A 16,627-nucleotide genomic window follows, 5' to 3' on the forward strand; every position below is an offset into this window, starting at 1 on the left:
TCGATGACCATTTGATCTACGCAGCCGCAAAAACCCCTTGCCTCAGACAACTTGTTCTACCAACCTAGAACCCGATTGCAGTGATTGGATTTGAACAAGCCTCATGGCTCAAGCCAATTTGGCAAGATGTCGAGAATGGCACAAAGGTCGAACATAAAAGCAAAGAACAAGAGTGATTACAAAGCAATATGAATTGCAATGCATAGTGATTTGAGGAAGACTGAATGTGCGTGGATTGGCAATAACATTGAATAGATTTATATAGAATTACCATCAAATACGTTTAAGGCACACGTGTTATATGCGGATTGGCAGTAACACGTCAATATCTTTTATAGTATTTGTCCATGTGGTGTATGCAGATTGGCAGTAACACGTCAATATCTCTTATAGTGTTTGTCTATGTGGTGTATGTAGATTGGCAATAACACGTGATATTCCTCAAAATATTTGTCCATGTGGCACATTTAGACAACGGTCATATTTAAATTGGAACCAGCGCACAATGTCAGTAATTTTTGTTTTAAGTGACGTTGTAGGATTTTATTACTTACTTAAAATTCAAATGAATTTGCATTTAAAATGTATCCTAAATTCATTTTGGCCGGGTTTATATCTTTTTTATTTATATTATTTGTTGTTTTACACATAATCCACTTGGCATTACGTAATTGGCTTTGCGGGCCTTATATGGGTGCCCCATCATACACTACCGGATTTCATTAACAAGGTAAGATGGAATGACAACATTGACGACCAAAGCAAGAGATGAAGAACGAAATTGATGAGTTTAGAACATAAAGGACCAAACTAATAAGTTGACATAATATAATGGACCATTTGGGATAAAAACACTAGCATTTGAAAATTCCAACTTTTTTGTTTGTCAAAACTAGAATGCCTTATGATTGGCTTTACAAGTGGATACAGGGAGTGAGAGTGGTTGTTTATTGTTTCAGAATTTTAAATTATTTTAAAAAAAGAAGGATTAGTCACTTAGTATTACAGTTTGGTGTTATTCAACTTCATTTGTAATTGAGAAGTCTTATGTTTGATTCTTGCCAACGGTGAATTTGAATAACATTATTATGACTAGTCCACTTCCCCACCTCTTTAGTATAGAAAATATCGTTTGTTTAAAAAAAAAAAAACACGAATGATTAGTCCATATGGCATCATTATGATTGGCTTTATAGGCCCCTATGGGTCCCACACATCACACTGATCAATTGGAGTAACAGATAAATGACGAAATTGATGAGTTGAAATATAAGGGACCAAATTGATGCATTGACAAAATATAAAGTACCATTTGTGATAAAACTCAAAGAAAAAAAAAATATATATATATAATAAAAGAATGAGGTTGCTAATGATATTCTAACTTTGCTAGGTCTTAATCTGATCTGATTCGATGCTAAATGGGATATGGATTGACAAGTTAGATCTAATGATTTGAATCCATTAATTTGATTATAAATGGATCTGGATATGAATTAAGTTTGATCTGATCCGAATTCGGTCTGTTGATAGTTTTATTTTGTAGTTTTGAGTTCAAATCCCATTGAAGACATTTTGAAATCATGTTTTCTTTCAAAATGGTTTAGGATTGATCTACTGGTCACCAGTCACTGGATAGTTGACCAATCGATCACCGAAAAAGTCGAATGTTGCCATAAAAGTCACCTGAAAGTTGATTGGCCGGCCATGAGTTACCAAAAAAATTAGTGAGATTGAGTAGCAATCATTCCATTATTTTGAAGTACAGTGATATTTATAAGATGATTGGATTGATTTTTCAATTGGTACCTAAACTAAAAATATCCTTTTTTTTTTTGAAGTTTTTCTTAGAAATGGTAATTACACTACAAAGCTCCTAAAAATACTATAAAATGTGTGGAGTCAGTTGGAGTAAAATTGTGAATGAACAAATTTTAGTCGTCAAACCGCGACATAGTTCAACAAACTTATATTTGAAGAGTTACATTTAGAAAACTGTTGGAAATGCTCTACAGTGCAAAATGTTGTTAACCGTTAAATATTTAAGTGATTTTAAATAAAGCATTTAAAGAGCTTGTTTGGATGTACTTTTAAAATGATTGAAAACATTTTTTGAAACAACTCTTAATAAAAATGCTAATAAATCTTGAAAAAAAATACTTAAATATTTCTTGGAAGAAGGATCAGAAATTTCTTTAAAACCGATTTCAGTCAATTTTAAAGACACAGTGTTTTGCTTCCAAATACATGTAAAAGCGCTTTTTAGTCTTTTCAAAACCAGTTTTAAACCCGGCCTGAAAACAAAACCCCAGCATAAACCCTGAAAACAATCACCCGCTCCAAGCTTCTCGCAGCTCAAAAATGAGCAGAAGGCGGTTGAAAACTCTCCTCTGGCAATCAATTTCCGCCATATCTCCGTCCCCTCTGAAGCCCAACCCATTTTTCTCCACAAACCCATCACAACCATTCCCTTCTCCATCCAAATCCTCCCACCAAAGTCTAAAGCTTTGCTTCCCCAGATTACTTTGCGCTTCTTCGCAGGACAATCTCGATGGTCTGGTCGATCCCAACTATTTGTTCAAGCCGGAGAGTTCTGGAGTTGAGTCTATTTCGGCAGAGGAATTCGCCTCTCTGCGCGATTCGGTGTTGGATACCAGTGCTGGTGGTGGGTCTTCGATACCAAAATTTGAATCCGCTAAGTTTTCTAACAATGCCATTTTGATTTCGAATGCTATCAGGAATAATAATGATGAGTTTGATGAACGAAGAAGTTTCTTAGGAAGTTTAGGGATAATCTGAATGAAACTCTGGTGGTGGAGGTGTTGAAGCTTATACAAAATCCTGAATTGGGTGTGAAATTTTTCATATGTGCAGGTAAACAAATTGGGTATAGTCACACTGCTCCCTTGTACAACGCGTTGTTAGAGTTATTGGAGTGTGGTAATAAGAGGGTAGCGGAATATTTTCTGCAAGAAATTAAGGGTGATGATAGAGAGGTGCTTAGGAAGTTGCTTAATGTGTTGATTCGGAAGTACTGCCGAAATGGGTTGTGGAATGTAGCTTTGGAAGAGCTGGGGAGGCTTAAGGATATCGGATACAAGCCAACTCAAGCAACTTACAATGCTTTAGTTCAAGTGTTTCTAGAAGCAGATAAGTTGGACACAGCACACTTGGTCCATGTGGAGATCTTGGATTCAGGGTTTAAGATGGATGAGTATACATTTGGTTCATTTGTTCACACCCTTTGCAAAGCTGGGAGGTGGAAGGAAGCTCTTGCATTGGTTGAGAAGGAAGAGTTTGTGCCCAATACTATTCTTTACACGAAGATGATATCTGGGTTGTGTGAAGCTTCACTTTTTGAGGAAGCTATGGATTTTTTGAACAGAATGTGATGCGATTCTTGCATTCCTAATGTTGTGACCTATTGGACTTTGCTTTGTGGGTGTTTGAAGAAAAGACAGCTCGGTAGGTGCAAGAGAATTCTTAGTATGATGATCACAGAAGGTCGTATTCCAAGCCCTCAGATATTTAGTTCTCTTGTACATGCTTATTGGAGGTCCGGAGATTACTCTTAGGCTCATAAGTTACTTAAGAAAATGGTAAGATGTGAGTGCCAGACAGGCTACGTGGTTTACAATATCTTGATGGATGGTATATGTGGAAACAAGGAATTACCAGGCCCAAATATGTTAGATTTGTCTGAAAAAGCTTATGGTGAGATGCTTGATGCAGGGGTTATGCTAAGTAAGGTCAATGTGAGCAATTTTGCATGGTGTCTTTGCGGTGCTGGAAAATTTAAGAAAGCCTATAAGGTTGTCAGCGAAATGATGAACAGGGGTTTTGTTCCTGACACTAGTACGTATGCTAATGTTATTGGCTTTTTGTGTAATGCCTCCAAGGTAGAACAAGCATTTTTGTTGTTTAAAGAAATGAAAAGGAATAGTATTGTTCCTGATGTCTATACCTATACTATTTTAATTGGTAGTTTTTGTAAAGCTGGTCTTATTGAACAATCTCGGAGCTGGTTTAATGAAATGATACGAAATGGTTGTGCTCCAAACGTGGTGACATGTACTGATCTTATACATGCATACCTTAAAGCAAAGAAGGTGTCTGTTGCTGATCAACTCTTTGAGATGATGTTGACTGAAGGTTGCAGTCCTAATGTTATTACTTATACTGCTTTAATTGATGGTCATTGTAAAGCTGGTAGAATTGAAAAGGCTTGCCAGATATATGAGAGAATGAGAGGTAATGTGGACGTCCCTGATGTTGATAAGTATATTGGAAGTGATGATCAGAGTATTAGACAACCTAATGTCTATACTTATGGGGCTTTGGTGGATAGTTTATGCAAAGCACACAAGGTTAAAGAGGCCCGTGATTTATTGCATGCTATGTCAGAAGAAGGTTGTGAACCTAACCATATTATTATGATGCTCTTATAGATGGATTTTGCAAGTATGGGAAGCTAGATGAAGCACAAGAGGTGTTTGCTAAGATGTCAGAGCAAGGGTACAGTCCAAATGTGTATACGTACAGTTCTTTGATTGATAGGTTGTTTAAGGATAAAAGACTGGATCTCGCTTTAAAAGTCTTGTCCAAAATGTTAGAAAACTCTTGTGCACCAAATGTTGTTATCTACACAGAGATGATTGATGCCCTGTGTAAAGTTGGAAAAACAGATGAAGCCTATAAGCTTGTGCTGATGATGGAAGAAAAAGGGTGTTATCCGAATGTTGTGACTTATACTGCAATGATAGATGGCTTTGGGAAAGCAGGTAATATCGAAAAGTGTGTTGAGCTTTTTAAACAAATGAGCTCTAAGGGTTGTGCTCCAAATTTTATCTCCTACGGGGTTTTGATAAATCATTGCTGTTCAACTGGACTACTGGATGAAGCTCATAAGCTTTTGGATCAAATGAAACAAACACATTGGCCTAAGCATATGGTAGGCTACCGTAATGTTGTTGAAGGTTACAATAGAGAGTTCATGACCTCTCTTGGGCTTTTAAATGAGATGAGTGAATGTGACACAGTGCCAATTACTCACATATACGAAGTTCTGATTGATAATTTTGTAAAGGCTGGAAGGTTGGAAGTGGCTCTTGAGCTGCTTAAAGAGATTTCGTCATCTTCACCGTTTACATCTGTGAACAAGAATATGTACACTTCATTGATTGAGAGTCTTTCACATGCAAATAAGGTCGGTAAGGCACTGGAGATGTTTGCAGACATGATGAGGCATGGTGGTTTTCCAGAGCTGGATACATTCTTTCATCTTATTAAAGGGCTTATTAAAGCTAACAAGTGGGATGAAGCTCTTCAACTACAGATAGCATATGCCACATGGTTTGTCTCTCTAATTCGTCTTTTCTTCCGTACTGTAGTTTTCAACCATTTCTTTTACATGAAAATGTCTTTTTCCTCATTATGTATATTTTCAATCATTTCTTTTCTTTATTTGGTTCTATCTTTTAGGTGGGAATATGATACATTTAATGCCCTAGAAAATGAAAAAAAAAAAAAAAAAAATTCCTATGGCTTTTATTTCTTAGGCCTTTACCTTTATATCCCTAAGCCCCACAATCAAACCCTAACCAAATAAACCTCAATCCAGTGCTCATAAAGAATTGTGCATAGAGAACATCTAATTTGCATTTAAGAAATATTGCATAGATAAAACGTTGAACTACTTCTTCTATACTGGTTTTAATTTGGGAAGTGTGAATTAATGTGACATTTTGTGTGTGCGAGCACATGCACAATTAAGGAGCACGGTAACAAGTCTATTTGTTCTGTATCAGCATGTAAATTTATGAGTGCCATGCATTTTTACATCTGTGCATGGACCTTAAGCATTATTGACTATTAAAGAATGAATTAAGAAAATGTGACAATATTGGAACTCATGGACAACTACTGAATGAATGTTTGTTGTGTATCTTATGTTGAATGGTTTGGCCGACTTGTCTGTAGGAGTCAACCCACTGTCCGGGAGTTCCTCATCATGATGCCCTCTATTTCTTGGAAGCGAATTTTCTTTGTTGTAAAGATCAGGTGGTTACTTGAACAATCTTCATCAGCAGTTTTGTTCTTATCTCTCAACTTTGCCTTACTGTCTCGGTAGCATTTCACATAAGTGCCTTCTGATTTGTTGTGGATGACCTATCTTACTTTGCTGCAGTAATTTACAGTATCTACCTATAAGTTGTCTTTTGTGTTTTTTTTTTTAAGGTTTGTAGAGACCCTTTCTGTAGCATTTAGAGGTTAGTCCAGAATTTTAGATTCATTTTGGAAAGATCTTTGAAACATAATGATCACACAGATCTTTGATACCACAGTAGTAGCCAGTAGGATTGCTTCTGCTCTCTAGTTCTTACGTTGGCTTCTTGTTTTCCTTTTTTTTTTTTTTTAAATAAAAAACAGAACAATTTTTTTTTTCTCCCAAAATTTCTATTTAATGACTTAGATAATATGCTTTATTTATTTTGTTTTATCAAATTTTAAAACTATTATCAAGAGGTAATCTATGCTTGTTTGGTGCAAACTTCAAAAGTATGGGAAGCTGTAATCTGAAACAGTTGGTGTTGCTGATATCTAATTGCCTCTGCTTGTCACTGTAAATTATTTGTTTTTGTTTTTTATTGTTCTTATATATCTCAATTATTTGCACAGGATATCCATTGGCATATGCAAGAAGAGACATCTGACAGAAATTAGTGTGTTTTCTAGACCATCATTGTTTGTTACTCATGCACCATCTGATGACTCACTGGACCTGGTGACCTGGTTGACGGTTCTATTGAGGAGTGGAGCGCATTTCTATCACAGTCCGTGTGCGAGTATATGCAACATGAGGATGTGAATGACTGTTGCTTGCTTAATGAAGTGACTACATTTTTACTCCACTTTGTGAAGCGGCCAGAAATTCAAGAAAACTAGAACTTTTATCTCCTACCTATTCAAAGGAGGTAAGTCATCTTATATAATTTCGTAGCATGGTTACCCCAAAAATCTTGAGAATGCAGGATCCAATACCAATGCATCCCCATGATGCCTTGATGGATATCAGATATTCCAAATCTGTATCTTGTTAATTTCTTGGAAATTTTGATTTTTGGGTATGGGATGGATATGTGTGAGACATATACGATGGATACACAAGGGATACAACCAAGAGTAGAAGGGGTTATTTGTAAAATTTCTATAGAAGAAATGGGGGGTAGGATTGAAAAAGGGCATCTTGGTGGGCATTTTAAGATGTTAAATAAGTTAATATGAAAACAAAACAATTCGTTAGAATCTTATTTGATTGTAATATTCCTTGTGGTCTTCATATCTAGTTTTTGGAAAATTGTGATTTTGCAGTATCAACTCACATTTCCTAAATTGTATCCATACGACATAGTTTCGATGTTCTGCACCAAGGCTTTCAGATGATGCTGCTTAATGAGAATATGCAGCAGGTCTCTGCTGCTAGAATTTTTTTACTGCTCCAAAGCCATTTTCATGGTGAATCATCAGAAGGTCAGAAATTCAGGTTTTTATTATTCATATCTCTGCACTTGTTTAAATGCATCGTTGTTCACATACTTATGTACTAGGTACAGATAATTCACTATGTTATATGGTACTTCAACATGGCAAGAATGATATTGCGCAGGTCTATTACTTACTGCTGTTGTTGCTCGTTGAGTGAGCAGGTTGGTGACGTGGAATTGAGTTCATGGGAAGTTGTATTTGATTTCCAATCAACCATGTCAAGGTAGTAGTGTTATTAAAATATCCATTTCGCAGTTTGTTGGTATCTAGGATATGCATGAAAACAAAACAGTATTGTTCGAAAAACAGTTTACAGGATGAAATTTCTGTATGAGCTTGAACTTATTTTGCTTAGTTACTCTTACAGCAATTACTTATGAGTTATGAATTGAGTGTAATGAGGATTATGTGATCAGAGCTGCGTTTGGAAATTCTCCACAAGATCTCATAGGGTGTCTAATTTCAAATTGCAGGCATTATACAGATGCGAGAAGCTCCAGTCAAACTTCCTCATAATGACAACAATGCCAGAAAAGTATGTCTGGGTGTGTTTGGTGATTATTAAGTGTGCTGGAATTGTATTGAAGATGTTGAAATTGTGAACTTGAATGCAGATAGAGCATGTCTTACCAGCAGGGCTATCAGTTCGATTATATGGCGGATGAAGGGGACATGTCTGATTTTGTCGAGGATGTGGAGGAAGAAAATCAAGGTGGAGATATGGGTCTTGATGAGTATGACATGGTTTGTTTCCATCAACTCTTGGCTCCTATTGTTCAATCCTTTGTTTTTTCCTGTTGTACTAAATGGACTTGAAATCCCTTGTTCTTGAGTTTGAGCAGCTTACCAAAGTGTCAGATACGTCATCTGCACAAGCGAGAAAGGGAAAGGACATTCAAGGTATTCCATGGGACAGATTGAACATAACAAGGGAAAAATACAGATTGACGAGGCTAGAACAGTACAGGAATTATGAGAACATCCCTTTATCTGGGGAAGCTGTGGACAAGGTTTTCTTCTTGTTCTCGAGCATTTTCTTCATTTCATTTCATTTCCCCAATTAGCAAGTCATTATTGAAGTTAGCAGACGTCACTGATAATATGTGTTAACTTTGACCAGGAGTGCAAACAAATGCAGAAAGGTGGAAACTACTATGACTTCTTCCATAATACAAGACTGGTTAAACCTACAATCCTTCATTTCCAGGTTTGTGGACTTGCAATGCCATAACTGTTTATTAGTTTTACATTTTTTGAAGGTATACTTCACCACTATTCCCGCTCTCTTTCTCTCTCTCTCTCTCATGGGTTTTGTGTGTATGAACTTATTGCCTCAGATAATTTTGCTTTAGTTAAATGATACTTTTTTTAATTCTAACAAGATAAAGTTATCCACTCCTTTTAGCTGTTTTCGCAGCTAATGTTCATAAACTTTTGCACGATAATGTTCATGAAGTTTACCTTATATCCTACTTGACATTCTTTATTGATTTTACATGCAGCTGAGAAATTTGGTTTGGACCACTTCAAAGCATGATGTCTACCTCATGTCCAACTTTTCAGTCATGCATTGGTCTTCTCTATCTGGGAATTTGTCTGAGGTTCTCAATTTTGCAGGACATGTTGCCCCAACAGAGGTAGTACAACCTCCTGTACATAATTTGTATGATCTAGTTTCTTTGAAAGAAAATAAAGTAATCAAATGGATTGTTTTTCATTTTTTTCAGCTTTTGTTGGTTTATGCTCTCTCCTTCCCCCTCCCAATTATGTTACATACGTTGTAGTGTTCCTTATAATTGCTATTTGTCCTCTACTTATGTCCATAGTTTAAGTTTGCCAAGTTCTATGGTCTTGCAGAAACATGCAGGAAGTTTGTTGGAGGGTTTTATGCAGACTCAGATAAGCACACTGGCAGTCAAGGACAATTTTCTTGTTGCTGGTGGCTTTCAAGGAGAGCTTACTTGTAAAGTGAGTTTCTAATGTTTACATCTCAATAGCGTGTTGACGGTGCATGGCTGTTTGATGAGAGTTAAGTATTTCCACATTAGACGTATTGTTTGGTAAATCTGACAATTAGACTTGTCTGGGATCCTGCCATTCTGATGATTTTGCTTTGCCATTGACTTGTCAAGAAAAGAGCTAATGCCATTAGCTGGCTGGAAATTTGGTTACCGTATTTGATCTTGGAAAATTACTTCTTTTTGGGGTAGAGATATGACCTCGCTGCCAGAGTTTTAACTCCAGTTTTGTTTGTCCTTTACCAATCAGAACAACTGGCAATAGCGGCTTTCAGGGGAGTCAGACATGAATAGCTTGGTTTTTATATTATGAGCTATGTTGTGTGGTGCTTGTAATTTCTGTCTTGAAATTAATACTTTCTACCTAGGAAAACAAAAATGAATTTTGTAATAATATTATTAACTTTTGTGAAGGGGGTGGTTAATATTTATTTTTTAAACGTTGTATTGAGTGTGAGTACCATTTTGTACACAAGATTGTTGCATGTAGAAGCTGAGATTCTAGTATGGACAGGGAATTGTCTAAATATCTTGTAAAATGTTTGACTGAATTTAAGTTAAATGAAATGTAAGAACCGACTAATATTGGATATCAGTGACAGTGTGCCAGTAAGTGGTGGTTGAAGTATGTGAAAACTTTTTGGAATAGTCTTGAGGTTGAGGGTAATGGAAGCTGTTCTTGGATAGGCAACTTAAGAGACACCTTCCGGACTTGAACCTGGAACAAATGCTGGTTAGGAATTAGATTAGGAAAGTGCATAACTAATCCGGTGTACTAGGATCCGCACTGAGCTCAGTTTTTGGATAAGGAAAGTGGTTTTATTGCTCTTTTGTTGTACTACTACTAAGAATGGTTTGACCTAATCCGTGCATTCATATCTTTGGTTTCCGCAATGGTTTGTTAATGAAATGATTAAGTTCAACTGATGTGGTAGCTACTGATGGCATTTTAGGCGCTCATTTCTTGTTGGATGTAATTTGTTTCTTGTAATTCTATATTTGTCATTATCAAATGCAAACTAGCGCTTTAGTCTGTTAAAGGATTATTTTTCTGGTTAATGTTCAGTTAAGTATTAAATCATATTTTTCTGTCTTCATCTGCAGTCTCTTGATAAACAAGGAGTAAGCCATCACAAATATAGGATAGATTGGGGTATTTTAGCTAGTTCTGAAAATCTGTTCGTCTGAATTTTTTCTTTTAATAAAACACAACTTGATATAGAAACACTTTTTCAGGGGTGGAATGCATTTCATGGCATCCAATAATGACTGCGCATAAGAGAATATAACATGGAGAAGTTTCAGCTTTTGAATCACTTTCGTTTCCTTTGGCCAGTGAATGTGAGTCATCCTAAGACTTAATCATATTGATGGTTTCGGTCAGATAAACTCTACTGCGTTTTCTATTTCTATACTAAGAATCTACATATTTGTCTTTACACTTTCACTTTCTGTGATTTTCATTGACTCCAACCTCCCTAGATATTAATCTTAGGAAGGCTAAGTTGTGCATTGAAGAGTATTATTTCTGATATATTGGAAATTGTTGAGATGTCAATAGGAAGTCAAGCTTTCAAATCAGTTTTATTTTGTTCAATTGGTTGTGCTGAGGACAAGGACAAATTTTAAAATAAAAGGAAAATGGTGACTGGTGTAGGTCACAGACTAATTTCATATTTTGGTTTAGCTTGATGGACATTTCGTTCTTTTATAGATAAATTGAAGCAATTTTCCTTTTCAGCTAATGACATAGGAACAATTTTCCTCTCCAACTAAGGTCGATACCACTTGCCAAAAAATTTCTTCATTGACCGTCTCCTTAAAAGCACCAAATGTTGATTGAGCCAATCCTAGTATTGAAAATATTTTGCAGACTTCAAACAAATTACCTCTTTGAAATAGAAGAGTGCAATATACTTAAGTGCTTGTAAACTGCAAGTGATCTGCAATTGCTTAAACTGGAAGTGATCCGCAATTGCTTAATGTGTTGGTTTCTGTGGTTATTCCTCCCATAACTCTTTTTCTTAACGTGGAGCTGACCTTTTTTGCAGCATACATCAATAAGCCCAGATTGTAGGCTTGTTGCGGTTGTTGGTGATCAAGTAGATGCATTGCTCATGGATTTGCAGAATGGGAAGGTACCAAGATCTTTTTCCTGATCATGATACTCTTGTCTGCAACTTATTTTGTTGCGTTTTTTTCCATAGAAATATTATTGCTAATAAGATGAGGTAAACTGTTTGAAAATTGAACGCGAGACATGTAGACTTTGAGGAAATGGTTAATGGTGGAAAAATACCAATACAAGTGTTATCTTTAATACGATAACAGATTTTTGTTTACACAGTTGTTTTTATAATTTTTCAGCATAGAGATGTCTACCTTATGTTTATTTTTTAGTGTACCTTAACTTCGTGTTAGTAGAGCAGTTGTGCTTCTAAATTCCCAATTTACATCTAAAAACATTTTCCAGGTTTTATTTTCAAAATGGGAACCGTTTACTAACTATATACAACTCTGGTTTTTGTTTTTTTTTTTTTTTTTTTTTTTTTTTTTGTCATTCCGGACTATTGCTAAGGTCGTTGGTCATCTGGATTACTCTTTTGCGTCAGCATGGCATCCTGATGGTCGCATATTTGCCACCGGAAACCAGGACAAAACTTCCCGAGTCTGGGACATAAGAAATCTTTCATTGCCAGTTGCCGTTCTGAAGAATAACTTTGGTGCTGCTAGGTCAATTCGCTTTTCATCAGATGGTCAGTTCATGGTGGTCGCGGAACCTGCATATTTTGTGCATATATATAAGCACAAAGGCAGATTACAAAGTGCGGCAAGGGATTGATTTCTTTGGGGAGATATCCGGTGCATCAATGAGTCCCGATGATGAGTCTCTGTATATAGGAATCTGGGACCGAACATACGCCAGCTTGCTACAGTATAACAGAAGGCATACGTACGGATATCTGGATTCCTATTTTTGATCCTTTTGGCGAAGGGCTGTCCATCAGTGTTGGCAATGTGATTTTCTCAGAAGTTAAAAGCAGAAAGAGTGCTCTGAGGTTGCAGTTTACGAACTCTTTGTTTTTAACTTTTTTTTGTGTGTAGGTTAGTTTGATAAACCAAGTTTAAAGTTGGAATAAGCCACTGATTGATTAGAATTTAGAATTTGTACAGTGATGTGAAACCCTTGTTTGTTAAACCATTTCCTGATGAACCCATTTTTTGCTTTTTCCTAATCTTTTCTTCTTTTTTTTTCGCTCTTCCTTGTGCCTTTTTCTCTCCTGTAGCAGAGTGAAATACAACAATTTTGTTCAATAGTTCCGGACCGCTTAGTAGTCTAGGAAATAAGCGTGAAGGGTTACTTTAAGAAATCTTTTTCATCTTTGTCGTTCATTTTCCGGACTACTCAGTAGTCTCCAATTATTGAAGACAAGCCCGAAATACAGTATGTGATATTGTCAAGTATGTTTGTTAACTGTTTTTGTTTTTATTTTTTATTTTTTGTACTATATATATGAAACATTTTTTGTACTTTTAAGTGTTTTTGTTACAGTGTTTTCAATTATTTAAAAAACACTTCCAAACGAGCTCTTAATCTCAAATGCTTCATGCTCTTAATTTTATACTCTCTTTTTTTATCATTTGTAATAACTAATCATGAATGATTAGAGTTCTACAGTATAATTCTTGGATTGCATTGTTTAAAAGCATTTCCAAGAGAAGCTCTAGATTTTTGTTAAACAAGCTAATGAACAATGTTAAAAAATTAATTTAGCTACCCTACTCAACTTTTCAATTATAGCAACACTCTCTATATTTTAACGAACTTTGAATATTTTACTATTAACAATTCAAACTCAACCCACTTATTTTCGAAAACAGTCTTCTTTCTCTTTCTTTTCTCCTAACTCAAGGCTAGAGTCTTATTATTTTTTTAATATTTAGCTGATGAACGGTTACTCTATAAATTTAAAGAGTGACTGTTCAGTTTGCCATAAGAGAGATTCTTTTATGAAGTTATGTGTTTTTTTTAATTTTGACTCTTTAATTTAAACCACATAACTCCTCCACCCTTCTTAGTGTAGATGCTATATCGTTTGTTCCAAAAAATAGAATTTTGGTTATTTTGCAGCATCTCTTCAAGATGCACTGACACTGAATTTGGACTCGTCTAATTATCATGGTGCAGTCATCATATTTAATTTAAAGATGGTTCATATTTTCATTTAAGTTCATGATTAGTCTTACATTAAGTTTATGCTTAGTAACCTCTTCATGGAAGATAGAAGGTTGTTCCATGCCTAACTATTTAAAACCACTACTTATGTATGGAAATACAATTATTCAGAAATTAAGAATTACTTTTCAACTTGGTTTAGTGAAGAGTGTTTTTCTTCGTATCCATAAACTCTTATCTCTTTGGTGGATTCCTTAGAGTGGCGAGTTGTTTATCTTCGAGTATTCACTTGTGGTTTCTCTTTGATCTCCGTTATCCGGTGTCATGCTCTAATTCATCTGTGGTGCCAATGAACTGTAAAAAGGGTAAGGTTATGAAATTGATGGAACTGCAAATCTATCTGTAAGAGTAAGACTAGTGTGAGTCATCTCTGCACTGTCACAATGGAACTGGAAGCCAAGGTTCTCTTGTAGTAAAAAGACAGAGGAACCCCACTGCTCCAATATCTAGTTAAGACTGTCGGTGGAACAAAAATTCTTGGATGTTACTCCGAATGTTTTACCATTAGATCTTGATTTACTCCTTCCCTCGGCCGTGACACTGACAGCGATGCAAAGTGAGGAGGCGAGTGGGCTGCTTTTGTCTTTGCCCGTGACATGTTTGCTAGCTGCCAAGGGCGTCCCCGTGAACCATACGTTGGTCCATGTGAGTGAGCCCTGCCGGTGTCTTTCTCTCAAGTCACAACCCACCATGCATGCATATGTGTTTCGATTTACTCAATTGCCTACTTGCCTATAGATTCTTCTCATTTCTTTCCCCTTATGTTGGTTGTTAGGTTTGAAATTATTAATACGAGCTCGCACACCAAACGTGTCGATATTCTGCTCAATTTAATCACACTGGTATGAGGTGTTATATGATCGTTTAGACATTTTCTAAATTTTGGAGTTTATTTCCTCACTTTTTTCTTCTTCGTTCGTAGTTAGGTTTGTAAAATTATCATGAATCGGTTTAAGCATTACCTAATTATCTATATACCAATTGTTGGTTCCTGGTAGATTTCAGGAGTGAATGTTTTGTATTTGCTAATTCCCTTATATGTTGTTGGGTTTGAGGGAGTATGATTTTCTCCTCTTCAAATTCTCCTCCTCTCCCCTCATTTCTCATTTGAACAGTCACAATTAAGCCACGTCAACATCTTTGTTGATTGTTTATAGAGAGAGAGAAAGACGAAGAAAAAAGTGAGAGCGAAGAGGAGAGGGGATTGGAGGAGAGAAAGCCCTACTTCGAGTTTGAACAACATTTCAAAATTTCAAATCCAAAAGGTGTTGGGGTCGAAAGTGGCAGAAAGAGGAGAGACAAGAATGTTTTTTATTTAATCATAAACTGTTAAACTTAGGTTCGAAGGACACAAGAAAATGAATAAATCTGTCGTTTGTGTTTCATTAAAATTTAAAAGATGCTTAGAGTGCAGAAAATATTCACTAAAAGTAGGAATTCCTCCTAATATTTTATCAGGCCAAAACAACACACATTCGAAAGGAATCCTCGACCGGTTACGGTTTGATTGAAATTTGGGAATTCAAAGGTAGTAAAAATGACAAATGAATACAAACAAAGAAACAATTATATACAAAATTAGGTAAAACATGAAAATAATGGATTACTAGCTAGCTTTTGGAACTCCTGAAACATGCAAACACAACATATATTTAGTCTCAATCTGGGTTTTATTTTTTATTTTTATTTTTTATTTTATAATACAAGCTACACTAAAGGATGAAGGAATTGAACACAAAATCTTGGGTCCAGACAATGATGCCGGAAAATTTTGGGTGGGTTTGAGCCATTGTGGATGAGGTTCGGGTGGTAATGGAGGTTGGTTGCTGCCTAAAGGGCTTTCCACGGATGCACTCAAGCCACTCTCTAGTTTCATGGCATGAATGCAATCATGTAGCCGTTCCCAGCATATACTTTCCACTACTTAAGTTACAAATACCATTTATATTAATACGTGTTTTTCAAGCATGCAATATTATATTCTTGCATAAAAAGGACTCAAAAGGGGAATATTTTACTACTCACAATGTAATATTTTTATCAAATCGTTCAATCTGCTGATATGCAAACAAGATTATTAGAGTTGGAATTATTATGTCTGAGATTATTAACTCTACCAAGTGGCAAGTGCAAGTGGTACTCAAAGTCTTTGTATTTTTCATCAAAAATATGTTTTTGCATGTATGCAAATTCACTTTCCTTAGCAATAATAGTAAAAAATCATCTTCTGTGGAAAAAATGGATTGCATGCAGATGCAGCTGGTCCTGCATTTGCATTATTAGATATTATTTGGAAACGGAAAGTGAAGTAACGAGGCAACAAAGAAGCTGAAGCAAGCGACAAAGATAAAGAAAATTTGACTTGGTATTCGGTTGGCAGGCACATGTAATTAGAAGGAACCCTTAGACCCACGTTATGGACCCAAACTGTCGTAACCTTGGGGCTTCAAATTTTCAATCTCTTAGGCCATCTCCAACCGGTGGCTGACCAGTTTTAGCTCTCTGACCTTCTAAGATTCTCCAAGATATTAATATTTTAATGAACAGTACAGGGCCATATTTGTCTCCGTCTCCAACCGAGGGCCAGAGGGCCAGATGGCTCGTTTTAGCCCTGTCACAAAAAACCGTCTCCAACCGAGGGCTAAATGGCCATAGGGCCAAACATAATTTATTATTTAAAAACTACAACTTAAATGTTGTTTAAGTTTCATGTTGTTAAATGTTTTTTTTTATGTTGTATAATTTTTATGTTGGTTAATGTTATTAATATTGTTTAATGTTGTTTCATGTTACTTAATTTAATTTAATGTTGTATAATGGCTTAGGA

At 35.9% G+C, this 16,627-nt stretch overlaps 1 protein-coding gene and 2 pseudogenes across 1 annotated transcript; all 3 read left to right on the top strand.

Moving 5' to 3' along the window:
• Positions 1 to 2,266: 2,266 nt before the first annotated feature.
• LOC125475201 lies at positions 2,267 to 6,723 on the top strand (annotated as a pseudogene).
• On the top strand, positions 2,362 to 3,392 carry LOC125475300 (pentatricopeptide repeat-containing protein At1g06710, mitochondrial-like). Its single transcript, XM_048580014.1, has 2 exons — positions 2,362 to 2,770; positions 2,875 to 3,392. Exons 1-2 carry the CDS (start codon positions 2,362 to 2,364, stop codon positions 3,390 to 3,392), a joined length of 927 nt encoding a protein of 308 aa, XP_048435971.1.
• Positions 6,724 to 7,702: 979 nt separating the features above from the next.
• On the top strand, positions 7,703 to 12,815 carry LOC103960387 (annotated as a pseudogene).
• The last annotated feature ends 3,812 nt before the right edge of the window (positions 12,816 to 16,627 follow it).

This window comes from the organism of the source record quoted next, unplaced genomic scaffold (genome assembly GCF_019419815.1).
Source record: "Pyrus x bretschneideri cultivar Hongxiangsu unplaced genomic scaffold, Pyrus_bretschneideri_v1 Contig14, whole genome shotgun sequence".
In the NCBI taxonomy this organism is placed as follows: domain Eukaryota; kingdom Viridiplantae; phylum Streptophyta; class Magnoliopsida; order Rosales; family Rosaceae; genus Pyrus; species Pyrus x bretschneideri.